The sequence below is a fragment of the Helicoverpa zea genome, chromosome 18 (assembly GCF_022581195.2).
Source record: "Helicoverpa zea isolate HzStark_Cry1AcR chromosome 18, ilHelZeax1.1, whole genome shotgun sequence".
Taxonomy (NCBI): Eukaryota; Metazoa; Arthropoda; class Insecta; order Lepidoptera; family Noctuidae; genus Helicoverpa; species Helicoverpa zea.
The window spans coordinates 8,777,680-8,798,570 of NC_061469.1; the positions used below are offsets into that span (position 1 = coordinate 8,777,680).

Here is a 20,891-nt window from a genome sequence, read left to right on the forward strand (position 1 = left end):
TTTTCATATAAAATAGACGTATTCCTACATCATACAAAGGAATTTAAAAATTTGTCATCATGCCTATTTGACTTTGTGTAAGATTAATATTAGTAGATATAATAGTGTTTAATTTTTGTTCACCAACGTATACATTAGTATAGGTATACCGAGTGTGCATTCCTTGTTTTATAAACTTTGTGCAAAGTCCATAGATGGTCCAATTATTTGCAGTTGTATTTCGAATAAGAAATGAGTAAATTATAAGTTATAACAAATCATAGTATAAATAATTGAAAAATATTTAAAATAAACATTTTATAGGTATTGAGTCACATAAGTACCTATAAATGCTTTAAAAAATAATCTACTTCGTACCTTATTATGTCTAGAAAACAAACCTTATAAAAATAAATATCTATCAACCACCTGTTGACAAAGTTTTTTCTCAAATATTACGTCGTTCGGGAGTATTGATTTCCCGCACTGAGCATGCTCCGTCGCTCTGCTTACGTAGAACTCAGATAACACACTACCACCCACTCAAATAACGTTATTTCGCAGTTATTCATGTTTTACTAAACATTTAACAGTTGACATATTGTCCCTTAAAGTTTGATTAGTTCGGGAAGTATGTGAGTTGTTCGGCAAATGTGAGTGAGTCCAGTGTCATATGTTTCGTTTGTGCTAAAATGGAGGAACTTCTCCAGGACATATATAAGGAAGCATCGGGAGTAAAGTTCACGGCTCTGCGGAAATCATGTCAGGATGCACTAGGTGACCTAGATTTTTTATTATTAAATAACAAACTTTCTTTTCGTTGCGTTATGAAAAATATTTTCAGTTGCGACATAGTGCAGTTGAAGTGCTAATCAATACTTGCAGTAATGACCGCCATTGCGTCGAGATCGGAAGTGCACTTTAAGATTATCTTTTTCAGTCATTGAAACCCTTTGGTTTATTTTCTAAATGTATCTATCGAACGCCTTTTGAAGAAGTTAGAGTTACCATATGGTCAGTGGCGGCCCTAGGGGTGTGCGAACTGTGCCATCGCACAGGGCCTCGCGCTTGGGGGGGCCTCGCGCTACAAGCCAAACTAATATAAAAAAAAAAATATAGTTAAAAATATATATCTGGTCCAAGAAAAAAAAAATTGCATTTTTTCTTAATTTTTAATTGATTCAGCGTTTACTTTTTGAGTCCTCAATTTAACAAAAAGTTGGAACACCAAAGTAACAAAAACAACTGGCTCTCGATCCAGTTACGGATTCTTTTTATTTGTGCTTAATTATTACAAGACTTGCTTAATTACAACTTAATATATTTGAGATTAATTTGAGAGTCCTTAAACAATTTAAAAAATTCGCGCTCGCTACGCTCGCGGCTGTTCACTTGGCAGTACCCACTTTTCCTTCTAACTTAATTAGAGTACTTTTATGCCCCAAAACTCAAAAATTTTCGCGCTCGCTACGCTCGCGACTTCACCTTACACTGTTATTATACAAGTTTTGGTGCTTTGGTGACCCAAAGCTCAAAAATTTTTGCGCTCGCTACGCTCGCGGGTGCTATACTTTCCGCTTCTTTTATTTTTTTCATCCTTTTTTAGGCGAAGGTAGAAGGTAGCGCCGCTTTTAAGTCCTTTTATTAACAAAAAATAAGTCCTAGTTTCCTCATGAACTTTCTTATTTACGACGTTCGAACCTTTCAATACATAGGGGGCGCTTGGGTCATGATTGCACCCGGGCGCTACATGAGCTAGAGACGGTCCTGAATCAGTTATACGAAGAGCTGAATAATATCTCGGTGCTGAAGTATATATAAGAAAATAATTTAACTGAAATTTATCCCACTACCGAAATAGTCTTGAGAATTCGAATAATAAAATAATAATATCTAAAAAGCAGTTTTTCGAGGCTTAAAATTATTAAAAGATGTTTAAGGAATTCGATGACACAAGATCGACTTTCAGCCCTTGCTATTCTTTCGATCGAAAATGACGTTGCTCATTCATTCGATTATTCTGCTTTAATTAAAGATTTTAGTCTTAAGAAAAGTCGCAAGCATCAGATCATTTTAATATTTGTTAATTTTGTGATTTTTTAAATATAAACTGTAGTAAAAATAAAATTTTATTAATTTGTTTAACTAGAGCATTTCTCCTCAAACATGGCGTTTAGCTAAATCAAAACACCAGGGGCCCGATTCTCCTAATTTTACTTAAGCGACATACGATTCACATTCGACTGCGATTCAATCACGACTCGATTACGATTGAAGCGTATGTGGCATTCCACTATTTTTTCTTTGAAATAAAAGTTTTTATCCTTTTCTGTCAGTCAATAATGAATCATTTTGTCTGCAAATGATTTACGATTGCAATATGATTGAAGAGCAAACTACCGTATACACCAAAATCACCAAAATAGCAGACCAATCGCAAACCAATCGAATGTCGTTGGAATACGATTGGTCTTATATTAGTAGCAGAATGCCCGATACGGTTAAAACTGCTATTGCGATTCGATGTCTATTCGATTTTGACATTATTAACTTAGGAGAATCGGGCCCCAGCTTACTCTCGCAACACATACTTTTCACGTAGGACAAAGGGCCTCGCATAGACCTGCCGCACGTAGCCTCGCAATGGCTAGGGCCGCCGCTGCATATGGTAACATAACTTTATGATTGGACAGTTAAATACTACTTGATCGATGGCATTGCCGGATATCACGGTTTCTATACTTTGAGCCTCTAATCTATTCAGGAGTATAACATGACCTTACGCTAAGTTTGCCTAGACATGTTTTTTGTATACAATGACTTGATGAAAACAAATGAATCCATTTCATCGCAAGTCTTAAAATAAATCCTGGGCTTAAGACACACCCTTGAAGCACTCCAATTATAACATCTTAAGTTAGGTAGACTTGTCTAGAGTAAGCATCTTCATGCATGCCTAATTCTTGAATGTCTGCCAAGTGTTACGGCAGTTATGATGTTTGTATACAACGCCGAGTATTAGCAAAAGAAATTCAAGGCCGAAAGGGATCTAACGACGTATAAAGGTCGGCAGTCTTACGTAGAACACGTTTAGTGTGATGAATTACCTTTGTTTACGTTTATTAAATAACATTGTTACCTATTAAGTATCAAATCCTTGATTATGACAGTAGAACAAGAGGTATATGCGAAGACGATCTTATGATGCCATAATTCGGAGTGTTATTTGTCGAGCAAGTTATTCAAATTGCGCCTATTTCACCCAAAGAAGTGTTAGGTTTTTCTATATTCTTTAAGGCAAGTTGCACCATTTAACAATAACGATAATTAAACCATAACCAACCATCAAATCGGCAATTTGACCGATGGGTGGCAATTTCACGTCTGTTTGTCATTTGTTTTGCAACCTACCCTCAGTTATTCTACCTAACTAAAGTCTATGATTCTCATTGTAGAGCTACTATGCATGCAAGAGAACAATGCACGTCGTCCATCGTACGAGCTTCGCCGCGCGTGCCTGCTGCCGCTGCAGACGGCACTGGAGACCAAGCGTCCGCGGTTGGTAACCTACGCCTTACAGGGGTTCCATGTAAGTATTCTGAACTTTTTTTAGTAGTAAGTAAGTAAGTAATGAAATGACCCCGCACCCTGCACCCATAGCGGGTCAAACTTTTACAGACTAGAGCCTACTATGTTCCTTCTGGAAACCTTCATGGACCACGGTAGCTCTTTCGAACAAACCTGCATACCCAAGTATTCTAACCTTGAATAGACATAAACATAAATAATCATAGTCTTCAATATTTGGGAAGATTGTTGTTTGAGCAAAACCTTGTACAGAAAGTACATAAAATATCAAGTATTTTTCGTCTGAAACTTAAAGATGTTTCAAGGTGGTCTGCAACAATTTTGTTTACTTTTCCAGAAAATACTACGAGATGACCGCTTCCATCGCGGAATCGAACCTGAAGATGACTCTTTATGGATGCCTTCCCAACTGCTATGCGCAACGGCTTCGGTTATGTACCATTTGCCAGATACTCAGGTAAATACATACAATAGTGACATTGTAGAAAATTAAACTTTAGATAGCCTTGCTCAGGAATTAGATCATAGTCATCCAAAACCTTAGGTCCGAATAATTAAATAAGTGGATTTGATTTCAAAATACTATTAGTTATTTAGTGTTAGGTATTCTAGTAGGCAAAACATTGACAGTTTATACCTATTGATAATCTGATCTTCGGAAAGATTAAAATAAACAGCTACATAAGATTTTGCTTCATCCATTTCACCAAGCAGGTATAAATCTTTCACATCTCACCCATGCGTTACTTCCTCACTTTTAACTATTGGCGTTATTTTTAATTACTGTACCTACCTAGTCATCTAATTTCATTCCTTTACTTCACCTTTCTTCCCCCAGGTACAAATCTTCCGCATGTACCTCTCCCTCGCGTTGTCCCCTCGCCGCACTCTCAACGGTCGGCTCTGCGTGTGGGCTTGCGGCCGCTGCGGTGAAGCGGCTGCCGCACCACCGCATGTCGCTGCGGCGGCTAGGGCAGCTGCCGCTCAGGCTCTTAGAGCTTATTGCGCACAATTAGGTGAGTTTTTATGATCATCAAATATAACAAAAAAGCTGAACAAAATGCTGTACCTATGCGAGGTACACTCCCAACTCCAAAGTACACGCAACAATAGGGGCTTGTATCTGTGAGCCAATCTGATGAGGGTCATTAATATTGGTTCCCTGAACTCTGAACTATTTTGAAAATACTGCTCGTTGATTGCTCAATAAGCCTAAAAAAACCTAAGGTAACTTTAAAGAAAATCTTACTTTTTCGTGTTTTGAATATTACATTAAATACCTATCAAGCTTTTGATAAATACAAACTTGGACAATCAAAATCGTATGCTGAGAAAAACAGAAAGTATCTATTACTAGAAACTTTTCTATTTTTATAGATGAAGAATGCCAAGAGCTCCTGTCGGAAGGTTCTCCACTTGGCAGGAACCACATCGTAGCTTTGGGCTGCTACAGCGAAGTTATACCTGTCATACAGTACCTATGCAGTCGACTGTCCGAAACGCAACTGTAAGTCAATGTTTAGATACATTGGTAGGTACATTGCTAATCATGACGCATTAGGGACTACACACACTTATTCAGCTCTACTTCTATCAGCGGCGTACAGCGGCGTAAGAGTACGCACGGCGCTGAATATGCTGCGAAGACGGTCAGCTACTCAATTAGTATTGTGCCCTCAACATGGACAGTTCTATGTGCAATATTTTTGTCGTTTCGTTACTTGCAGAAGACATAGAAAAAAATAAGCGTAAAAAATTAAAACGCAAACGACAGTGGGTCGACCCACTTTGGGTAAATAGAAATTTGGTTGGAGAATACGCGACATTGGTACCCCAATTAAAACAAAATAATACTAAATTCAAAGAGAATGATACTCATAATAATTACGTAATAATAAATCAAATCTATCCAGGAGCTATGCAGGTTGCAACTTGTCGACAAGGAGTTGAGAACCATACGTGTGCAGCGCTGTTCCGCCCCATTCAGCGTCGAACGCGGCGGAACAGCGCTGAATGCGGCAGATCAGCGCTGATCTCCATCTAAAGCACTCGCATGATAAAAACACATTTGTTCTCATTTTATACTTGTTTGCCGCGAAAGCTGAATACACGCGGAAAGCTGAATGGATGCGTACGCGTCTCCATACAAAATCGTTGTTTTCTATGGACATAAGCTGAATAGAGTCCCTTATGCTATGACGATGCAAAATAGTTCCCCCCCTTATCCCCTGGGGGAGAAAAGAAACAAAAATTATTATTAAAAACAACAATTTATTGAATAAGAACATCTTTATTGCTAGCAAATAAATTACTAAGAACTAAAAGTTAGAAACAAATGCCAAGAACATGGTGATGAATGATCAAACCATGTTTTGGCCCCCGCAGTGATTCAAATGCTAACCAATATTTCACTCACAAACTCTTTTTATTTACTCGTAACTTTAAATTACCTTAATTCTTCAACAGGACCCCAAAACAGAATCCTCTAGCGCTGTTCTTCCTAGACTGTCTACTGACTCTCATGTCCAGTCTGTCTGAGCGAGTCTGCGGCAACTCACACTTCACCACTTTCTTGTGGCAGAAGTTCTGTCCATCATTGATATCTTTTCTTGGAACACCGAGAGTGGATAAGAATATTAAATCGAGGTGAGTATTTGTAACAGTAAAAAACAAAGTCGCTTTCTCCGCCCCTATATACCTATGTATGTATGCTTAAATATTCAAAACTACGCAACGGATTTTGATGCGGATTTTTTAAATAGATAGAGTGTTTGAAGATCAAGGTTTACATGCATAATAACATCCATAAAATAGCACTGCACCTGTGCGAAGCCGGGGCAGGTCGCTACTTTGTAATAATTATAAAACCTTTGTTGGTATTGGAATTTGAATTAATTCCTCCTTATGTGCAGATGATATCGCTTATAATAATTTGGCTGAAAGATTATACTTTTAAAGTCAGTATTCCTAAAATCTTTATCATTTTTTTTATGATTTCAGAGAGCACGATGGTCATTTGGTTGATGACTCGGGCAGAGGATCCGGCGCATTGAACTCTGCGCCCAGCTTCAATGGCAAACAAGCTAAAGCTATTTACAGGTAATCATCGACATCAAAACGAACTACATAACATTGCAATTCTGATGTTAGCCATTCGATGCCTCACGCATGCGCAGAATCGTTTTTTTTTTCATATTTTTTGATTAAGTCAACAATAGTCACGGACAATAGTGAACTCCGGCCAAGCAAAGCTTCTCGACTTCGACAGTATTTGTACAAAAAAATTGCATTCTGAGTTTTGAAAGAAATGGCTGACTCGTAACTAAATCTATATTTGTCAAAAAATCTTTAAAATCCTTCCTTATTCACCTAAAGTTATCAATTCTCCATTCCAGCATAGCAAATCAGCTAGTCCGACTGGTAGGTTCCACTTCGAACCTACGTCCCGTCCTCGAAGCTCTCTACCACCGGATGCTCCTGTACCCTCCCGTGTCACACCGGGTGGAACCGCTGAGGAGCACGAGGGAACTGCTGCAGAATCCTAAACGATTGTGTCAGCTGGTGCTGCTGAAGAAAGTCGATCATCATGAGAGACATAGTGATGATATGGCTATTGTAAGATTGTGAGTATTTTTGAATTTTTTAAATGTGACGATAATACTCCCGTGTCACACCGGGTGGAACCGCTGAGGAGCACGAGGGAACTGCTGCAGAATTCTAAGAGTTTCTGTCAGTTGGTACTGCTGAGGTCGATCGTCATGAGAGACATAGTGATGATATGGCTATTGTGAGATTGTGAGTATTTTTGAAATAGCTTAGATTTTTGAAATGTGATGACTTTGATGTAGCATCGTTACACGCATGTAGCGACTCGCGCAATGTAGGTAAAGTTTTGGCCAGAACTACATCGTGATTGAAAAATATTTGAATCATTTTTAAAATACACAAGACTTACCTAATAGTGTGATGAAGTATACATGTCCCGATTCCCATTCACCCATTCAGAGAAAGCAAATGGATAGTTTTCAGTCTCCAACTTTTCTGAAACCTCCTTCAGATTGCTTCTAACATTTCTGAGAAGATATACACATAAGTTCTATGTCTAGAATATCAATTTTGACTAAATTGGAAAAAACAAGAAAAAACAAAAAACAAAAGTCGCGGTTGTCATTGAACATCCTTGGCAGTCGTTACGTGTAGTCAGAAGCCAGTCTGACACCAGTCTAACCAAGGGGTATTGGGTTGCCCGGGTAACTGGGTTAAGGGGGTCAGATAGGGCAGTCGCTCCTTGTGGCACACTGGTACTCAGCTACATCCGGTTATACCGGAAGCCGACCCCAACGTAGTTGGGAAAAAGGCTCGGAGGATGATGATGACTAAATTTCAATATTTTCAATAGCGATACATTACTTCGTAATCTGTTTAATCTTCTTTAATTCCCAATAATTTGATTTCCAGAATAATGGACGGCATAGAAGAATGCGGTAGAAGTGGGAACCCAGAAGTAGTGGCAGCTGCAGTAGAATGCGTGGTGTCCTTATTGGATGCGCTAGAGAAGCTATGTTCAGGCTCTACAGAGTACATATCGCCGGAGATAGCTGCACTCATGCTGGGACACTGGCCGAAGCTACAAGATGCTGATTATACAGGACCTTTGACCTATCAGACGTTGGCTAGGCTGCCGAGTCCTTACAGGTAAGATTTCAGATTATTGGGGATTGAGAATTCTTTAAAATTGAATAGTAAAGGAAAAGTGGGTTTAATTAATGTTTTTCTTTTTCAGGGATGTTGTTGCTGTGTTGCAAAGCAGCGAATCGAAAGAACATGACTCATCAGGTATCTATTTATTTTATTACTAGCTGTTATGTAACTATAAAGCGCTGGTACTCAGCTGAATCCGGTTAGACTGGAAGCCGACCCCAACATGGTTGGGAAAAAGGCTCGGAGGATTTTTTCAAATGAGTTCCGATAAGCCAGCTTTATAATATTGGCGTCTATAAATTCCCTATTATAAGTAGTAACTCTATCCTCAATACAGATACATCAGGCCATATCTATAAATTTCATATTATAATGAATCTATCCTGCCTTCAGATACATCAGGCCCAGAGAACGTAAGCTCAGGCAGTGACGGCGAAGCAGACTCGGATGCTGACAACGTGTTCCTGCCATCTCGCGCCAGCAATCCTCACTCTAATGATAATGACAAGAGTGCTCTTAACGAGAAGACTAAGGCCGTGCCGAAGACTTTGAACCTTGGACGGTAAGATACTAAAATAATTGTAAGTTCGTTAAAAATATGAAGTCATTTTATACAAATAAGAGCCAATCCAAACTTATGTAATAAGATGTATGGATATATTTGGTTATGGCGAAGTTGAAATAAAACTGTACTGGTTTGTATTACCTAAAGAAGAATATAATAAACACCTTATAATAAAGATTATTTACATCAACACAATATTATCAAAGGTGACAAGACTTATATGTATATAACTGATACTGCAAAATCTACTCAGCTAGCACGTAGTATGATTACCAAGAAGGTAAAACAAAAGTATATTGATAGATACCGTCTTACCACAAAAACTCTTAAACGTCAGTTTATGCCTTGTCTAAAAAAATGACAAATTATGACGTTGACATATGGTTCATTTTGCAGCCAAAATTTTATTAGACAAGTGTAAAACAGGGTTTAAAGTTTTTGTAGTAAGGCCCTTAATGTTTTATCTGCAGATGCACCATCACAGAGTGTAACGTGGACTTGGAGAGACACAACGCGCGGCAGTTCATCAAGACACTGCAAAACTCTCTCTTACCCAAGTTACTGAATCTCAGAACTTGTATTGAGGTTAGTATGACTGCTTTGCCTACATGACGTATCAAAATTGTTCGTTGGGCCTTTACAATTTTTATTGAAACAATGATAGTCCCACGATAAAGGCAGGGTTAGCGACGCTTGGCGCGGTCTGTAGTTTAGATAAACAACCTTATCATGATGAATTCCTCCGTGTTTCGAAAGATTGAGTGGGTCAAGTAAGCAGTCAACCAATCAAGTAAAACATTGGTACGCAGATGCAGGTTTATCCAGGTGTGATCCAGGTTAGTCTGGAAGCTGACTTCAGCATAGTTGGGAAAAGGCTAGGTAGATGATGATGATGATGATGATGATGACGGGACAGGGTCTGGAGACGATTATATTGGTAGTCCTTTGTCTTAATTCAATATTTTATTATATTAAATATTATTCTTTAAATGAACCAGGTGGACGAAGCAATGCAAGAGTTTGCTTCTAAATGCTGCCAGCACAACGCATCGCAGCCGCCCGCCACCGCCTGCATCATGAACGCAGACGGCGTCTACCTCGCTACATATGCTGCTTTGTTACTCACTCTTAAACAGAGGAAAACGAATTACTATAATCAGCCTAGTGTGAGTAGCTCTAATAGATCTAAATTCCCTATTTAGTCGGTCAGTTAATTCTTCATAATAATAATCTGCGTCAATGTTTTCAATATTACAAATGATTACCTATTTAATTTAATAAATATTTTATTAATGATTTATTTACCGCAATATATGTATTTTTCAGGAGTTAATATAAGTCTTTTTATACTCAAAACTATAGATAAAATTCAAAATTATTTCCTTGAAGTTAATTCGATTCCGAAATCTTCCATTTTGAATTTTCCTAATTTAATATCATTAAACTTATTAAAATACTCTTTTCGTTTCTAGAAGGTGCAAGTATCGCTAACAGAAGACGAGTTCGTAGAAGAAGTGCAAGGCAGCGGTGTGCTCGTATACCTATCAGCGACATGGCTGAGAGAGTTGTATCAACAAGTCCTCGCTACTGATCTGCTGAAAGAAGTTCCTACTACCGACCATCCACTTGTGCATTTACTATCAGGTAATTATTTGAATGATGAAGATTATATCATATAAACACTGGTTATTAACAGAAAAAATACTGGTTGATAGATAAAAATATGTTTTCTGATTACTAGATCTCCTTCAAAGTTTTTGTCAAGTAGAACTGTTCAGTTCAATTTATTTCGGGTAGTTTAAAAAGCAGCTCTCAGTGTTTGATATAAGTAACGAAATAAGTATCTAAATTGTTCTTCAAATAAATAACCGAATAAATAGTTCATAATCTCTTAATGTATTATTATTACCTACGTAATATTCAGTGTGTGTATGTATAATGTTCTCATTCTCAGATCTTGGAGGATTGGACCAAAGCCCAGTAATGTCAGACTGGCAGAAATTGAAAGAGGTATCCTGTTTATATAACAACACCATTGATTCTCCGCAGCATGATGCTAGCTTACGTTGGGCTAGAAGGTAGATTGCACGAATACTAATAACTTTAATTTTCTCCTACAAATTCTCACAAAAAATATTCAATTTCAGGATTTTAACCTGCATTTGGGATTCAATGGTAACGGTATTGAGTGTGCCTCTGACAGGGTATGGTAATAAAAAGCAGAAACTGCATGGTATGATATCGAAGAAGATAAATACTTTTGGGAAAAGGAAGAGAATTGCTTGGGAAGGGCTCACGATACAGTGCCTTGAAGGACTTCATAAGGTACCAAAAATATTACCAGTTTTTGGAAAATTATGATGATATGAATTCGTAGTTTTTTAATACATTTTCTCTCTGATTGATTACAGGCTGCGAGAGTAAGCAATACATTGAGCTTACAAAATCGCTGCAGCAGTATTTTGGCTCTCTTAGCTAACTCTGCCATCTCGCAGCCTCCTAATGGAAAAATACTATCGACTCATGCCCTGTCTTTGGACATCTTGATAACAGGTAATATTACTTCCTTTTAAGTTTAATTTATTAACTTGCATAACTCGTTATCGTATGTGACCACCAATTTACCAATTATTGAACATTCCAGTTTAAAAAGATTTACCCCTAGTATTTATTTTTAAAGATACAACAGTGTACCGATATTTACGATATCGTTATTTTCATGTTGCACGATATTTACAATATCGGCATTTTCATGCAGTGTGCCCAAGATGGGACCTGCAAAAATAATGCTCAACTCGAGATGAACATATACCAATGAAGTTATTGATTATAAACATAAACTAATCGCCTGATTATTCTCTAGGTGGTTTAGAACTCGGATCAAAAGCTCCGGAATGTTGGGAGCATATCTTCGCGGCTTGTCAATACGTATCCAGTTTTGAACACTCGCTGTTTGGACATCAAGGGAACAATGCTACGCCCATAGTTACCATGCAGACTGGGAGAAATAAAACTGTTTCTATACTACAAGCTGATGCAAAATTGGGATTGGATGGCAGAGATGATGAAACTTGGTGAGTATAAATAAAATCATCACTTAAGCCCATTCCTAATCTGTCTCTAATGTCAAATATCTATATTGTATCCATAGTAAGCAAATGATAAATAGGAAATTGAAAATAGTCATTAGTTGAGATGTTAACAGTTTAATCATGTTCTTGTTTTTCAGTGTTGACGTCTTCAACTTCCTGCAGCCAGTGTTTGAGAGTAATTTGAACAATGACATGTCAGTTGCCAAGATTGTAGAAACCTGCAGGCAAGAAGTAAGTTTGGATTGTTTTGGTAAATATAGCTGGACTTTAGACTCAACCCTGGCCTCTGATAATACTCGTTTATGATCAATACATTTAATAACAAAATAAATATACATTACTTAAGGTCTAAGAAAGTGGAGTAAGAGTAAGAGAAGATTTGAATTCCACTGTCTGAAATAAAATAGGAAGCCTTGCCTTCTTCAAACTATCTAATGAAAAAGGCCGTCTTGGATTTATGATTAGAATTAGCTGTGGCCTTGGCCTGGAATTTTGGACTTAGACAAATTTTATTTTATTTTAGGGAGGCAACGTGATATCAGGTTCAGGTGCAGCACGAGTGTGTTGTGCCCTCACAGCGGCAGCAGACACACTGTTCACACGTCTAGCCGCGACCACCACGCTGCCAACACTGAAGGCTGCATTACAGAGACTGGTCGCTCATCAACATCGATTGGTAAGCTTTGTGGATTTATTTCTTTTTTCAGGCAACTTAGGCCCATAAAGTACAATACAAAACGATATGTATATCGGGTCCGTTTTATAGTTTGGTGTGTTGGATACAATTGTTCAGTTTTAGTTATCTCAATAGATTAGAAACCGTCTCCAAAATTCTATCTATCTATTGATTTGCTTACTACTTATAAGAAAATTACATTTGCTCCATAAAAGTAATGTCAAATTCTAGTCCTATCTTTAGAAAGCAAAACAACACATAGAAAGAATATTGGAAAGCCCGTAATACCACTCTGTGGAAAAGCTACATTAAATCAATTCTAGCTATTTACTGAATCCGTAACCAAAAATTATGTCTCCTGTACCTCCAGCTATTCTGCACATGGGAATCAGACTCCCACAACAACAACGTGTGGTGGTGGCGACGAGGTTCAAGTGGTACACGTGGCGGTGGTGGCGGCGAGGCGGCGCGAGCTCTGTGCCGCGCGGGGGACGTGGCGCTGCGGTGCCTCAGGGCTGCCAGACCTCTTGCACATCGCATGGCTATATGGACCGTTGTGGGACCGCACTTTATGCAGGTAGGTTCCCCAAAAAAGATCGAGTCGTAGTCGACTCTCTCACACTCTCGAAAAATCATCGACGTAAATCTCCCAATAACTATGCTCTATCCACACAGTTTTTTATGTCTACGACGCGTCTTCAAATGTCTATAAAATTATACATTTCCTCGACCTACCAGGCGGCCTGTCACAAGGACATCCAAATCGCAAGCCTAGCTATCCAGTGTCTACACGACTGCGCGACTGCACTACTCAACCAACAAGTTGAGCTGCCTCACTTCCACTTCAACGAAGCGCTGCTGAAACCCTTCGAGAACCTTCTCTGCCTTGAACTATGTGATGATGATATACAGGTAAGTTTTAGTAAATTAGTTCTACAGTTCTTAATGTACATATTTATAAAGTTGGGGTGTTCATAATAGACAATTTGTCTCCAGGAACAAATCATATCCTGCATCTGTGAATTCGTGGAGACAAACAGAATGGAAATAAGGTCAGGCTGGCGACCACTGTTCAATACATTGCGGGCCGCGAACAATTCTAACCAATATTCCGCCATTTTAGAAATATTTAAAGTATTTCTTAGCACAGACAACACGCTCGTATTCGCGAACGCTGCTCTTGACTGTATTTTGTGCCTTTTAAGTCATATCAAAGGGTTACACTACGAAGAAGTTCAAGCAACTGAAGTGAAACCTAAGAAAGCTACAACACCAACGCAACCCAAACCTAGTCTTAGTCTCAAATTCTCAAAGAATAGCAAATTCATCCCTCTCAGTGAAGAGAAATCAGAAAAAGTCATTGTAGATATGTGTAGAGAGGCGTTGTATCACTTGGAAAGTTGCGCAGACATTTTAACAATGATGTACAATATGCCGAAGTGTCCTATCTTCAATACTGGCAATAGGATCAAAGGAGACATGCCTTTGTGCGTTGTAGATCCTATAATACCAAGTGCATCCCTTGATATTACCAAGTTCATTTCTAATGAACATTACGAAGAAGATCTCATTTCATACCGAAAATTATCAACAAGTCTTCCTCCTTCAAATACGACTAATAACTGCCTCTTAAAACTTGATAAACCAAGCAACATACTAAAAGTGTGGTATGTTCTCATCGAAGGATTAATCTCGGCTACGGTAGTTTGTTCGAAGAAAAATCAACCAGCCGCGATGGAAACACTATTCAAACTTTTAAGAAATACGGTTGAAGTTCCTGGCACACACTTTGGCCTTCACTGTATAAATCACCTACTTCTGCCAACGGTTCAAAACTGGCTTCGGCAGATTGCAAATGTAAATACTCACTGGGACAGTGTGATGCCAAACTTTAAACAATGCTGTGGTATGACGACTGATACAATCGTCGTATATCTGCATCATTTGCAGCAAATAAATGTTGAACGATCTACGGTTGATGAGAAAAATGATGGAACTGAAATAGAACCCATTGAGAGTGTAGAAGCAACGTTTGCTTTGAAGCAAGTCATGCTTATTCTCGTCGAATGTATCGCTCAACCACAAGAACCAATTGCTCGGTTAGGAGCATCGTGTATAAGACATATAATCCTTACTTCAGGACACCTCCTAACAGACAACCAATGGGAAATAGTGTGCACAAGTCTACACAGAGCTTGCAATGTTAGTCTTACACCTTTGAAACAATTGACGTATGCTTTCAAAGAAAACTCAAACAGTTTTTACGGAGATTTAGCGATAGTTAAAGTAGCTGCAAGGCGGGATTGTTCAGTCAATGATAATGTAAGACTGCATGCAATGGCGCAACAAGTGTTCCTTACTGAACAATTAAAAGGCGATGGACATGTGAAGATAACTCCTAAGAACTCATCCCAGAATCTCATGCTGATTGATGATCGGAGTTATATATTCCTAATTTATTTGCAAGAATCCATTAACTCTCTAAACCCTGAGTTATACACTGTAAGAATCCCTCACAGAGGACTGGTCGTTGGATTACTGGCACATCAAATTCTGGTTCAAATAATTGCTACCGTTCTTATTCAAGCATCATCAGATGTCTTCCAAGGTATCAACAGTATCTTACTGGATAGTCTGAAAACTGGTTCCAATGTTTGCAACTATAAATTCTTCTTAAACTGTGACAATACTGACTTGTTGTTAAGAAGTTTAGAACTATCTTTTACAAGAGCCATGCAGTTTGATTCAAGACCAGGCTTGAAGTTTCTGGTTCAAAAAGTATCCAACTTAGACCACGCTGCAAACCTGTACAAACAGACCACTTCTTCGTGGCTCATCAAAATCATTGCTCTAACAGAGATATTCTACAATGGCGTACACAGATTTAAACTAAAGTCAGCAGATATACCAATTATATTGCACAACTATACTACCACATTGAATTTGACGCTCGAGTACGATAGGTTTGTGACAAAAATATTCGATCTCAAACATACATGGGAGCTACTATGTCACAATTATGTAAAACACCTGATAAGTGTATCAGACTTTGATGACCATGATGTGAAAGAAAGGATTTCTTGTAGTTCAGTAGAAAGTGATAACTCCTCAAATCATTACGACCAATATTACGCGCAGGAACCAAACGAGAATGCTGAGGAATCTGTTATCAACAAAGAGTCTGATACTAGCCCGGAAAAGCGTATAGAGAAACCAAAACCATTCACATTCGCTGATTTCAAAGCTAACAGTCAAGGCCTAATTACGGTCGAGGTGCACACTGAACATTTACCATCAAACAAAAATCCTAAGGAAGAAACGGTAGCTTCTGATACTGATGAAACTAACGACCATGATCTCGCTGCTGATAACGAAAAGCCTAAAAATGGCCATGTATCACAAGAAATTGGGATACACAAAGAGACTCCTATAAAGGAAAAGAAAGGGAGTGTACCGGATATAATAGAAAATCATAACATAGATACACGAAAAGTAAATATCACGATCTGTGATGCACCTTCTTATGAGAAGGTCAAGGTGGTTGAACCAATATTACCACCACAGCCCGTGCCGCCTGAAATAGAGCAACAGCGGGCTCTAAGTATTAGCAAGGTAAGGAATATGTATCTACTAAAAGCTCTTTATTACATGGAATTATTATTGTAGTGTATTTAATGTTATCTGTTTTTTTAGGATACTGAAGTGCAGAGAAATTGCTTCCAAAATATTTTAATGGCATATCTGGAATTAGTCCTGACGTTTTCGCTGGAGAGGTTCCAACTGATTCACCCAGTATTGCAGAGTGGGTTCGTGCAACTCGCCAAAACTGTCACCGACCCACAACTACTCGATAGAATCAATATATTTTTCGATAAAAAAGACTTATCTGAACTTAGCTATAAGTGATCAATTAATTGTGATATATACTACTCACACTATAATATTATATTCCTCGATTGTTCGGTGTTATGTGGAAAATAAATCAAATTAAAATCGAGATCTGAATTCATTTATTCTTTACCCGGGTGGATTCACGCAAATGAAGCAAATCTATGTCTAGGCTTATAAAAAATTCATAATTACATATTTTTATAACTTTTTTAATTATTGAACTTAATTGCGTACTGTTTTAAGTGGTGCTTAAGTAATTATCACAGTAAAACTACTTTTTGGTTTAAAAAATAAACAATACACGCACTAATAGTCATTCCCCTATCAGTGCCAATTGGCAATATTTTAATTACATTGCCTGTCATGATTATAGCTGTATGAATAACTGATTTTTAATAAGATGTAATTAAAATACAACTACATAGGACTCATTAGAAGAAAATTTAAACATAAAAACGAATCCGTTTATACTGAAATTTAATTTTCAAATTTTGTCACGTGAATTTCATCATTACCCGATATCTGTGTCAAATGACCAATATATTTTGTCGGGTTACCATTACATCTGTCATGTTGTCACCCCCGCACCCTTCAGTTCACCGAGTGTCACGGATCGGAGTGCACGTCGCGGCAGCTTGCAGGTAAGTTGGAAAATATTATCATCTTTTGTATAAATTCATGTTTTGTCACGTTTTACGTCATCCCTGTCTGTTGAAAATAAGCAGGAAAACGTTTAACTAATTATTATTTATTTGTATAAATGTTTTCATCTATTGTGCAGTTTTCGATTAATGAGTAACCTTAAAATTAGAGATGCAATTTCTAGAAGTTTCGACCGTTAACATCCAGTTTCGTCATTCCCCGTATCGTCATTACTCGGTTTTTCGGTAAGAAGGAAATGAGGTTAGGTGGAGGGTAATGACGAAATTATAGAAAACTTAAAGTTTTATCTAATGATTTTCCGTCGACATCGGGCGGTGTATGCCGTCGACATGTCGACGATACGCACAGATGTTTTTCGATGACGACAGAAAGTAAATAACGCTTCTGCTTTTCAAATTAACAGTAGAGGATACGATTAAGGAGGACCTTCACCAAACTGTTTAATGGATGAAAATGATTTTATATTGTTATTAGTAAATTAGTAAATTTAATGCTTTTGTTTTAGTTACAATAATAATGAATAAACGAAACGAAAGAAAACGAAAGATTGACTCCCAAACTTCGAAGGAAGCACAAAGGTTATATAAAAGACGTAGATATGCCGAAATTAAAGCTGACCCTGAACTTTACGAAAGACAAAAAGAGAAAGAAAGGGCAAAATATATTAAAAAAAAGGAAAAAAAACAAGTAGTAGGCATAAATGAAAAATCACCACGTGAAATAAGACAACAAAGAAAAAAATGGCGAGAAGCATCGAAAAAATATAGGTTAAAAAAGAAACAGGAAATTAAATTACAAACTATACCGCAAGCGATTTTCGTTGAAGCCCAAGACGACATCAATGCTGATAATGAAGAACACATCCAAAAACCTGATCCCCTGCACAGGCCGGAATCGAAAAGTATCCTATTGCGAAAAATTCGATACATCGAGCAGAAGAAACGAAAAATTCTTCAAAATTATATTATTCACCTAAAAAAGAAAAATGATGCCCTTAGGAAGAAAAACACCGCACTTGAAAAAAAAATTGAACTACTGACAAATAAAAAAAATATTAAACAAAAGATACCTACGAAAACCGACAAATTAAAAGATGTATTAATACAACAACGACAAAAAGAAGATCGGAGAACTAACACGGCTTTGGTGAGACTGGTCAAAAATTTTTATAATGATGATAGTAACAGCACACTTGGCGCAGGTAAGAAAGAATATATTACCCGACAAAAAATTCAAAAACAGAAACGTTACTTAAACTACCCGCTGAAAATGTTATACCGTAAATTTCTGGATACACACACTGTTAAGGTAAGCTATGGATTTTTTTGCAAGTACAGACCGTTCTGGGTGCTCTTACCGAAACAAAAAGCTAGAGATACCTGCATGTGCATAATACACTGCAACATTGATTTGCTTCTTAACTGCCTTTATAAAGCTTCTATTATTCAACCAAAAAACTACCAAGAGCTACTCTCACAAGTATGTTGTAATGTACGAAAAGAAGAATGCTTATCACGAAAATGTCATGTATGCAAAAACAAAGCTGTTATAGCATGTAACGAGTTCTCAAATGATCAGTTATTGATCTATAATCAATGGGTTCGCTGCAAAAATACTGTGCGACCAAAAAAGGGCACAGCCAAAGTTAATATGATAACCACAAAAAAACAATTTCTTGGATCTCCACTTGAAGTGCTTGACACCCTTAATGAACAGTTACCAAAATTTTTTGAACACTGCTATAAAATTCAAACGCAATATATCAACATGAAGAATTTAAAAGAAACTTTAACAGTATCAGAAGCTATTATACACATTGACTTCTCAGAAAACTATAGTCTTAAATTCGGAACCGAAGTTCAATCATTTCACTTTGGTGGAAGCCGTAAAGAAGTGACACTTCATACTGCTGTGGTATATACCTTCGACTTCCAGCATAGCGCAATTGGAACAACTTGTGTTTGTACCGTCAGTCCATGCGTAAGGCACGATCCTTCTGCTGTTTGGGCTCATTTGATCCCCCTCATAGATGTGGTCATAAAAGCAAACCCATTTATAGAAACTCTTCATTTTCAATCAGACTCACCCACATCACAATATCGGAATAAATATATATTTTTTATGATAACTCAATTATGGAAAGATTTTCCAAACATAAAAAAAGTTACATGGAATTATACTGAAGCAGGGCACGGAAAGGGTGCCCCTGATGGCGTAGGCGCGGTATTAAAGCGGACTGCTGATTCTCTTGTTAATTGTGGACATGATATCGGGACATTTGAACAGTTTTTGAGATGTATTCAAGAAAACATTCAAAATATTGAAATACTACAAGTAACTGAAGAAAATATTAAAGATAGAGAAAGGCACCTGAAAACTAATTTGAAACCATTTAGTGGCACCCTTTCCGTGCATCAAGTGATGTGGGAGAGATATTCTAACTATTTAACTTTTAGGAAAACCAGTTGTTTTGCATGCGAGGTAGGAAGCGTATGTGAACATGGAAAACACTTAGGTTTTCATAAAATACCATTGCCAGATGATCTAAAAGAGTCACAACATCAGCTAGATGATGGTGGTGTTGTGACTCTTGCATCTACAAGACCACCTAAGCGAATACTCTCTAATATTACTAATACCCCTATACCATCAACATCACGAATAGTGACGCTCAAAGGGAAGCAAGCAGCTAACATCGTTTTTTTGAAAAAAGCCTAAATGACCAATTAACAGTATACTTATTTGATTTCTTATTTTTAATTTGACATAAATAAAAATTGTGATTAAACTTTTAAGAAAAACTAATCAATAAGACCAAAAATGAGACCAAAGATCAGAGTAATGAATAAAGAGGAAGTAAATTTAAAAGGTTTTCCACTTTGTCGTCGACATCGGTCGGCACTCCGACCGACGGCAAGTTCCGACCGATGTTTTCAATGCAGTTGGCTCTGCGGCAAAGTACCGCTTGACTTTGTCTACTTGATTAAAACTGTGATCAGGGTAGATATTTAGATTTAGTTTCTTCACTTTGTCGCAAAATGTCGCTTGTCTTTATCTACTTAAACCTGTGATCTAAATATAAAAAAACTTTACTTGTAGTCTAAGATCCGATTAAGGAGAACCTTCACCGAGCTGTTTAATGGAGGAAAATGATTTTATATTAAATCTAATATATTAAATACTAAAACGCGAATGGTTCGCCAAAGAAATTCCTGGCATAACATTTTATTTAATTGATTTTTTTAAAGGCACCAATGTGTTAACGAATAAATTTAATACTAAACGAAAGGCATCATAGCCTATAGAATTTATATACGTTGAGTTTTCTATTTGTTTCCTGGTATAACTACTGGGCTGTCAGGTATAAACAAGTATGTCGATACGTAGCATGCTAGGAAAGGAAAAGAAAAGTGAAAGTTTTTATATTCAATGAGCTATGATGCCTTTCGTTTAGTATTAAATTTATTCATAAAGCAAATAGGCATTAAAAAAAGTCAATAAAAAAATTTATATAAAATAATTTTCATCCGTTAAACAGCTCGGTGCAGGTCCTCCTTAATCGTATCCTCTACTATTGTGACGACTTAATAACGAATTTTGATATTATTTTTGTGTTTACATATTGTGTGTACATTAACATATAAGAGAAGAATTGTTACGACATTTAAAAATTATGTTAACAGAATTTATTGTGATTGTGTAGTTTTTAATATTAAAGATTTTAAGATAAAAATCA

General features: G+C 37.3%; 2 protein-coding genes across 3 annotated transcripts; both read left to right on the forward strand.

Annotated features, from left to right (window-relative positions):
• The first annotated feature begins 460 nt into the window (after positions 1-460).
• On the forward strand, positions 461-16,598 carry LOC124639062 (brefeldin A-inhibited guanine nucleotide-exchange protein 3). Of its 2 annotated transcripts, XM_047176284.1 has the most exons (24): positions 461-756; positions 3,435-3,568; positions 3,905-4,024; positions 4,406-4,583; positions 4,945-5,074; positions 6,034-6,213; positions 6,568-6,666; positions 6,963-7,190; positions 8,026-8,262; positions 8,351-8,403; positions 8,662-8,830; positions 9,304-9,418; positions 9,832-9,999; positions 10,306-10,477; positions 10,788-10,911; positions 10,981-11,158; positions 11,245-11,386; positions 11,697-11,907; positions 12,063-12,156; positions 12,449-12,601; positions 12,972-13,178; positions 13,340-13,513; positions 13,598-16,213; positions 16,295-16,598. In XM_047176284.1, the coding sequence occupies exons 1-24, from the start codon at positions 672-674 to the stop codon at positions 16,505-16,507; spliced, it is 6,180 nt and encodes a 2,059-aa protein (XP_047032240.1). In that variant the 5' UTR covers positions 461-671; the 3' UTR covers positions 16,508-16,598. The 2 variants fall into 2 exon arrangements, with proteins under 2 accessions (XP_047032240.1, XP_047032241.1); XM_047176285.1 differs by lacking the exons at positions 461-756; positions 3,435-3,568; positions 3,905-4,024; ... (3 more) ...; positions 6,568-6,666; positions 6,963-7,190 and adding an exon at positions 7,324-7,362.
• Positions 16,599-16,727: 129 nt separating this feature from the next.
• Positions 16,728-20,891, forward strand: LOC124638969. The gene is made up of 2 exons (XM_047176152.1): positions 16,728-17,133; positions 17,661-20,891. The coding sequence occupies exon 2, from the start codon at positions 17,672-17,674 to the stop codon at positions 19,871-19,873; it is 2,202 nt and encodes a 733-aa protein (XP_047032108.1). The 5' UTR covers positions 16,728-17,133; positions 17,661-17,671; the 3' UTR covers positions 19,874-20,891.